The 9,473-nt window shown below is 34.4% G+C and overlaps 1 protein-coding gene across 1 annotated transcript in view; it reads right to left on the minus strand.

Annotated features, from left to right (window-relative positions):
• Positions 1 to 8,881, minus strand: part of LOC129252980 (zinc finger protein 1) — an 81,921-nt gene extending 73,040 nt beyond the window's left edge. The window contains exon 1 of the mRNA XM_054891191.1: positions 7,957 to 8,881. Within this exon, the coding sequence (XP_054747166.1) occupies positions 7,957 to 8,050 (94 nt within the window). The 5' untranslated portion in view covers positions 8,051 to 8,881. The remainder of the gene's footprint in view (positions 1 to 7,956) is intronic.
• Between the last annotated feature and the right edge of the window lie 592 nt (positions 8,882 to 9,473).

Raw genomic sequence — 9,473 nt, forward strand, 5'->3', positions numbered from 1 at the left:
GTTCCAGGGACACAACAAAGAGATTATGACAAGTGTAACGTAAGCAAATACAAAAATAAACCTAACAAAGGTGACCAAAAAGCAAGCAAACAAATATCTGTGATAGGACGCACCCAACAGTGAGTAAGTACACAAATACGAGTAGCAGGGTTTGGGTGCATTAGCGATGATACCCATAGATCAACAGCAGCACAAATAGAAAAACTCCAAGCAAACACGGTAAGTCACAGCAAGTGCATGTCATATTGTTCGTTGACTTTTTAAGTGTCTTCTATGTAGTTAAGTAACGTCCTGGCTGTTTGACCGCTGTCTGGCAATAAATTCAGGATACCCCGCAACTCTGTTTAACAAATTTATTTACCTTTTCCTTGTGGTCTCGTTTGGCTGCCGGCAACTCCATTCATATATTACATCACGGCAACAAGCACAGGTAGCTGGCTGAATTACTGGTTTTATTTTGCGCAGGTGTGTTTGTAGTTGTATTGTGTACGTCACGTGACTGTATGTAAAGGCAGCATGTGGCTGGCGCTTATTTACCTGTTCGCGTGCGCATGTCAAAACCCTCAGCCATACTAGACGCGATGGCTCGTTTGTTTGTTTGTCAGAGCGTCATTTAGGCGTACACTTGTGTGCGCGCAATGAGGGTTAAAACCTGTTGACTTGTTACCTGACTTCATGCCAACCTTTCAAGCGTTCGTATATGGGCGAGGTAGTTGCCGGCGCAGGTGCTCTTTGTTTGCTTGGCTTGCCTCCGTCGAATTGTCTCTTTGTTTGTAGTTTGACTTGTTGTGGTTGCTTCTTTTGTTTTATAATTGGTAGGAGGTGCTACCAATGCTCAATGCAAAGGCGCCTTCAAGTGTGTGAATGTATGAACAAGCGGCCTGTGCATTTATTTGTTAATGTAACAAATGAGACGGTTTAACAGGTTGTTATTGTGGTGTTTCAACAATGGCGCATTGAAAGATGGTGGCACTAATGGTCGCTTAAATGGTGCAGTGGCGCAGATAAGTAAAAATACGATTTGTTGCGTAAATTACTTGTCTCTTATGCAAAAAATCGCATACATATATATTTTTGATAGTATCACTTTTCACCCAATTTAATTATTTTTGTTTTTGTTTATTGCTAAATGACATTTTTTCACTGCTTGCACTTTATCAATGTTTGTGAAAAGAGAAAAAATCATAAAATTTTAAATGAAATTAGCTACAAGGCTATCGAAAACTGTTCACTCATACACACACAATGGCTAATGTGAATGTATGTGACCAAATCACGATTCAATTGGCCAACTTCTCTGTGGTGCAGGCCGAAACAGAAAGAGATGCATAAATTTACAGAAAATGAAACAAGCACACAAACAATAAAAAATTTCGTATCTGCGTAAACACTTACATATGTGCATAAGTATTTATTTTAAGTGAAATACATGCTTGCTGTGCTTTTTTATGAATGCGTTTTTGGGACTATTGCGTTTGAAAAAATTTCCATTGTGTGCTTCTTATTTCAATACCGCAATACATTTTCATACGTAACATTTCTAAAATCGATTTTTTGATATCTCTAATTTAAGGACCATCCACAAATATACACTGTTCGAAAACAACTTGAAGAATTGAAATGGTTCAATACGCAAATTGAGCACAAATTCGAATAAAATAATAGTAATACAACAAAAAATTATTTGATTAAAAAAAAAAAATGATTCATTTGATTTCAAATGTATTAGATATAAAAGAATACTTGATTTCAATTACAAGAATGTGTTTCAACTGATTTTAAATGTGTATAAAAGTAAAAATGTGTGGAGAATTCATTGTGTGGTATAGAGGCAACATTATATGTATTTAGACGATTAAGATCACTGGGTGCTCCTTTCTTCCAACCTAACTCCGATCAGTCTTCTCCATTACATTAAGAGCTCCGGTTGAAGGCTTAAAAATGGTGGTTTAGTTCGGTTTGAACAAAAACAAATGCGAGCAAACTCGATTAGCCGTGACTGACCGCAGTCATACTAATACGCATTAAGTGCTTCGAAACGAATCAAAAAGGGCTTAAAAAAATATAATATAATAAGGTTACTGCGTACAATACTGAGATCTTAAAAAAATGTAGATTAAAAATAAATATTCTTTTTTCACTGTTATAGGCTTAGGGTCCACTTTTAGCTAATATGGAATATTTTTTAGCTCAGTTATAGGCTTAGGGTCCACTTTTAGATAATATGGAATATCTCTTAGCTCAGTTATAGGCCTAGGTTCCACTTTTATCTAATATGGAATATTTTTCTCATAACGTTTGCTAGAAGACGCTGCATTAGAGAAAACTAAATAGTGGGGAAAACCGTTTTTTTAAGTAACTACAACTACACATTCCGTATAATAAGATACCCTTACCGTTATTTTCTACTAATAATATAAGAATATATATTCTCTTAATGATATTTTTCTTGCGTTAGAGAGTCGGAGACGGGACATTCATAGAGTTTCACACTCAATAAAGTTAATTGCTATAGATAACACAAGCTTACAAAACCCATTTCGTGATGATTTTTGCGTGCTGAACACGCTGCTCATTATGTTATGGTTTTGAGGCATAAGAACAAATAAAAACGTCTTCTTACGTATTTATCTCTCCTTCTCTGTAAACCTGACGTGGAAGAAGACTTCGACCTATACTTAAATTAAAGCTTGAATCTTCCACTATAAAAACTATGTATATGCATATTCAAGTTCAAAGGAAAAAAGTAACCGACTTTGAATGAAATGGGGATAACTCTTTAGCGTTCAGTGGTTATGATCGAGTTGCATATTATTGTGAGCTAACGACGGTTTTTGGGGTCCCTGATTACAAATCCGTTGACATTGTTCAAAATTCCTATGGCGGTAATCAGTGAAAATCGCAGCGCTTTCAGTTTGATGACCTTAGTTCCACTTTAAAATCGCTAAAGGGTGAACGTTGGACAGCTTATTTCAATTTATCTGTGTACTCAAGTTCAAATAGAGGTAAATCGTTCAATTTTATTATATTCTATATATAAGTGTGTATGTATGTAAATATATTTTTATATTCTGCTTTTTTTCTCTTGTGAAATACATATGCAACATTTTCACATGGCGCATAACAAAATTTTTGCAGGGCGCGTAACAACTATAAGTTTCTAAGGTACAATACAAACTATAAATTTCTACCGCATTTTTCAACCACTTAAAAAATTGTTACACTATTATTTGAAAACCAAAAACTCAGTCACTTAAAGTGTCCCAACCACCTTAAGAACACTTCACATTATTGCTAACCTGAAATAAACTTTAATTAAAATGCCTTTATCAATACGCGCTTTTTTCCACACGAACCACTAAAATAGGATAAACAGTATTTTGTTGTTTTCCAATAAATCAGACGACAGTTTCAGTTACTACACTTCCCTACTTTGCTGCAATCTAAACAAATACTTATGCGGTGCTCTGCTCTCGAAAGGATTTCTTACTTTACCTAGTTGAAAGACCCTCGTGTTCGGTAACAACAATATACAATAAAAAGACTTGTTTAAAAATTGAATGCTTTTTGTTTACAAATAAAGTGTTTTCCATTTTTCGGGCTACTCATCACACTCATGATGCCTTTGCTTGTGGTTCATAATTTCGTTGAAGCAGCATTTTAAGGTGTTTATTATTATTATACTTTTTCACTGAGTGATCGGTTTGAGGTAACATTGTATGCCACCTAAAGATATGGATATGTATGTAGAAGTATATGTATATATGTATGCATCTGTATGTGCATTTTGGTCTGCTCAATTTTATGTATAGGCGGTATTGACAAAAGTGTGCTTGGCTCAAACTCTTTCCATTGTTTTCTTACCTCACAGCACGAAATAGCAAGTTGTTCTTGCGATCTGTAATTTGATGCACGATCAGGGCATGTGTGAGTTTGTGTTTGTAAACTTTCTGCAACTACGGTTTAAGGTGAATTTTTTGGATGTATGTGAGGATATGAATATGATTTGGTTATATTGTTTATGCACATATGCTTATGTGCTTATGTGCCCCTTAGAGGCACTGTGTACTTGATGTTAACTCAATGCTGGATTGAAGGACCACACAGTGGGTTGTGGTGATCTCAACAAAGAAATACAAAATGAGTATCTACATATGCACATATAAACATAAACGACGTGCTTCCAAGTGTAGAGTGTAGGCAGATATTGGATTTTTGATTTCAGTTGGCAGCTGTTGAGACACGAAATAAATAGCGCAATAAATAGGAATTACTGATGACTAATAGCAAAATCAGTAAAAGAGTAGTGATCAGAAATAGGAAATAGTACAGTTAGTAAATAACAAATACATACATACATACATATGTACGCATGTACATACATATTTGTATGTCTTAGCGAATGCAGCCTACTTCTGATGATCCTTATAAGAAATGTGGCTTAGTTAAAGGACGATGTTGTTTGTTCACTGGAAAATGTGTTGGTTATAGACTGTCTTGGTTAATCTTACTGTACAAAGTCTGGCTTTAAAGTTTCTTTTCTAAAGAAGAGTTGTTTTTACCAATCAAAATTAGCTTCTATTTATTTAATTTGAAAAAGTTGCAACCTTAGGAAGATTGAGCTTCACATTATCGATAATACGTAGATGCTATGTGCAGATTACCTTTTCCTATTTTATATATCAATAAACCAAAGAAAATAAGTTCATTGTGAAGTGAATTTGAATGTTTTACAATTATATAAAGGATAGACTGGCAGTTTTGTAAGAATTGCAAATCAATGAGCTGTACAACTAAAAATAAATTATTGTTATTGACAGTTCTACATTTAGTGTGGCCCGAAATATTTAAAAACACTATAGTCCTTTTATTATAATTTTTGTATATGGGGTGTTTTTGGCTGCATGAGAACTATCGATAATGGTAATTTTGGTTTGGCTACTGTGAGAGGTGTTGACATTTCTGTTCAGTAAGGTTTGGCAAGTCATCATGAATCATTTAACGCCAGAACAACGCCTTCAAATTGGTGAAATTTACTTTGAAAAAAAAAAAAAAAAATCTGTTTGCGAAATCCCATGAACTTTTATCATTCTATTCGTACTACGTGGAAGCTTTTACTTAAGCTACGGTGACACGCTCATGCATTTGCTGTCAAGCGACTTATATGTGTGCGTGTCGGGTGATACACGTACTTGTTTCATGTCACACATACTTGTTGTCGGCTTTTGCATGATGAAAATCAAAGATTTTACATTTTTTTGCGGGCAAGCATCATGCACCCGACACGCACACATATAAGCTGCTGGACAGCAAATGCATGAGCGTGTCGCCGTAGCTTTAGGGATCTTGGCTTACGCGCCTATAAAATACAGCTCGTCCAAGAATTGAACCCATCGTTTGCGTTGCACATTTTTGATAAGGCTCATTTTTTTTATTATTCAGATTTATTAGAAAATGTAGTCAAATTTGACTAGAATGGACCATGTAACTCGTATCAGTGGCTGACATATGCCGGATTATAATATAAAAAAAATACATATTCCCAATATTTCTGTTTTGTATTATCATTTTAAGTTCTCAAGCTCTTAAAAAGGCACCCGATATTATGTATTTATTATTTATTACTCAAGACACAATTTATTCTTGCATTCTCAAGAATTCAAATAATTTACACCCTCTGAGTACACCTTTTATTTCCCGCTTTTTGCTTAATTTTTTATAATATTTTAACACAGCTATACATAATATACATATATACGCATTTAGTCATCAAAAATTTATACATTTTTTTATTTTTATTTTATTTTTGATTTTTGCGCGAATCGGAAGCAGTTGAGAAGAGTTTCAAAAAAGTACCCCAGTTTTACTATATAAAATCTGGCAACCCTACCCGCACATATTTTAAATTTAATACACATGTATGCGTGCGTGTTGGATGCGAATTTGTTAAAGGAATTTTAGCACAGTATATAATAAAACTCAGTTCTTTGTAGTAACACCAGAGCGCGTGAATTATTTGAATATGTATTTACAGTTACCATCAGCTGACTTATAGGAAATTTTAGTAGTAGCAAAACTTTCCGCATGACGTCAGTAGAAAGTTATTTTAAAATGAGCAAATACTAAAGTGACGTTTTGTTTTTGTGAAATATGGTAAAAGAGTATGAAGGCAAAGGCGGTGAACTGCATTTGAAAGAGAAAAACTACATACAAAAGATTACTTCAAAAAATTATTAAAACTGAATAAATAAACGGAAATAGCAAAGAAAAATTAAGAAATTGTATAATTATATATATTAAAAAAATGTGTATGTGTATTAACTGATAAAATGTTTATTAGCAAAAAATGAAATGAAAAAAAAAACGAAACGAAAATAATGCGAAACGACATAAAAACCAAGTAGCGGTGATTTTTAAGAATTATGAATGAATCGCACGTAGACAAATATTATTGAAGGCATCTATTCGAGGCAAAACATTCTCTAATGAAGTATGAAAATCACTATAAACAGACGGAATACATTTTACTGATAACATTTTAATAAATATTCAAAGTAAATCAAAAAGTCAAACAAAGACCTTTGCACTCGTACTACATAAACGGAGACGTTTACTATTAAACAAAATAGTATTAACATGTGACTTAATGAAGCAAACAATCAAAGGGGTTTGTGCAAATTTTTTAGTATACCTGTGAGCTTTTGAGCTCTACCAAAATAAGATACTTTGCTAAGATGGAACAATTGCTTGAGTGATGAGGTCTTTGATATTTGATTAATGAAAGGTTCACTTTAGGTGGAATACTAATGGCATATTTTCTATAAACTACTTATTGTGAAATTTCTTTATGAAAAAGCATCTGGTATGGGTAGCTGAGAATTATTATTATGTACATACATGCAGATGCGAAGTATATACATACATCTGTATATAAGTACATATTTTTTCTCTTCTATTCTATGAAGAGAAAGTGTTTTCTCTGCATTTTGATTGCTGCCAGTGTGAAAGAGTGTTTTTGTAAGTGTTTCAGAAAACTGCCCAAGGGATATTGCTCATTTACTTCAATAGTGCCATAACTCAAAATACCTAAATGTCGCTTTCAAGTGTTCAATTTACTATGCCTCCTATGCAAAAGTAAATACTTATTTTTATCTAATGAAGTACTCTTAATACGAGGGTCGTTTGAAAAGTCGGTGTAAAAAAAAACTACTTAATTGTCTGGGGTAAACCTTTTTCGACATAGTCTTCTTTTAGGTCTCTACACTTCGTCCAACGCTGTTCTGAAGTCTGAAAAATAGCTCTTCTTTTTGGAATGACCCTCGATTTTGGTTGAAAAATGGTAATGAAAGGTTCATTTTTTTTCAAATAGGCAGATTTTTGGAAAAGATTTTTCACCTTTTCTAAAATTTATGTTACATCGAGTGCATAGGTGTAATATTTCATAGACTCTATATCCGGGCTAGCATTGAGATTATTTATGAAGGTGATCGTCGGTTAAAATGCCATATCGTAGTCGCCGCGGCCTCCTTTTAGTGGAATTTTACAGCAGAGCGAAGAATCATCATTAAGTATTAATCATCATTAAGTATTAAACATTAAACGTGAATATACGCTTTTGTAACCTTTTCTATAATCTATTTATTGAACTTACAAACAGTAAGGCGGCGGAGTTAAAAAAATGGACAATCGACATTTTAAGGATTTCTGCATTCCTGCTTGATTGATTTCTGTAATTTTGTTTGCAAGTTCATTTGAAATGGACAATTTCAAGCTTGAGAAAGTTCTTTTAAAACAATTAATTTGTTATTTGGGGCAACGATTTCTCGAAGAATGGAGGATACCTGCTATGTTTTATAATATATTGAAATAAAATCTGTATTATTTTAATATGAATTGCATTATAAGATTGTTTCTGTTGTTCCCCTGCTATTACTTATTATCCTATTTTGCACTTACATTGCACGGCGAACGCTGGTGACGATGGCATACTTTGATTTATATTATCCTCTTGGCCAAAACGTGATGACGACGGCACCAGGCAAGACAACATTGGAATGAGATTTTTTTGTTTTAACGCTTAGTTTATTGCTAAGAAAACAGCAAAAATCGGCAATACGACGGCGGCAACGGCTTGGTTTTGAGTTGTGTTAATTCATTTTAGCACCAACGATTTTTTCAAGTCTTTTTCTTTCTTCTAAAAGTGATAGCTAATTGCCGACGCCATTAAACGAAAATTTTGAATAAGTACTGTTTAGATTTTTTCATTTAAGTTTTTGTTTTTATCAGCACTGGCGTTTATAGTGACCGACGTATTAATTTCTGTTGGAAAATGGCGACACGTTGAATAAGGAAACTACTTTCTTTTCTATGTATGCGTGCATCTTCAGCTGACTAATTGGGTTTTACTAATATGTATTCACTTATTTTTGTTGCTTATTGCAATTACGAACAATTTAGTTAATTTGTTTTGTATTCATTTCTAGTCACTCTTCAAATGTTGTTATTTTTCTGTAGCAACGCAACCGGTTGTTTAGTTGAAATGTGGGAGAGTGACACTATAATTTTTGTGTTTGAATCGCACAGAAAACTTCTTAATCTTCATAAAACCCGCGCTTTTTTCAGTTATTTCATTTCCAAATTTTTAATTCTTGAAAACTTTCCCGTAATTTTTATGAATTCTTTTCAAATTCGCTTTGTAACATTCACTGTTTATTTCTTCTATCAAATAATTTTTGTTTCTTCTTTTATTTAAGTTAACTTAATCTTTCGCTTTGTTGCCATGCATTTTATTTGCTTAACCCTTTTTTGAAATCCAAGTTTTCATTTTGCTTCAATATGAATTTTAATTCAATTATTTTGGGAAACAACGCGTGTGTTAACCGCGCGACGTTCTAGTCGCTACTACAATTTCTTGTGATGATTTTTGTGTGGCTGTGTCGCAGGCATGCTGCTGTGCTGCGTGACTGCTGGCTGCCACAGTCGACAATCGGCGTGCAATTACCGTCAACAGCATCGTGCCAGTTGGCAGCACCGTCGGCGCAGACGCTACCACCGTTCGCAGTGTTCGTGTGTGTGAACATAGCGGAGATAAGCCAGGAACAGAATTTTTACTAAAGTGCCAAGGAGTACTTATACCTATATGTACATACATATGTATGTGAATACATATGTGAATGGCGACAGTGTAGGCAGTAGAGAACCACCGCACTAAAACTGCCCACAGTTGCAGACAGCACCATTGCCACCACCAACACGATAACAACTGCAACAACACTACCGATTCATCAAGATTCCGAATTTACGTTGCTCTCTTCTTGAGATGTGTGCTGCTGTAGCCGTGCACTCTGTAGCAAAAATTACCACTATACAACAGACTAGAACACCGGCTGTACACCGTTATATTCCCGTTACAGTCCTGTTACATCTGTCGGCGCTTACACACTTTTTGGGTGTTTGGCCGGGCTCCTCCTCTG

Source organism: Anastrepha obliqua, chromosome 1, assembly GCF_027943255.1.
Source record: "Anastrepha obliqua isolate idAnaObli1 chromosome 1, idAnaObli1_1.0, whole genome shotgun sequence".
Taxonomy (NCBI): domain Eukaryota; kingdom Metazoa; phylum Arthropoda; class Insecta; order Diptera; family Tephritidae; genus Anastrepha; species Anastrepha obliqua.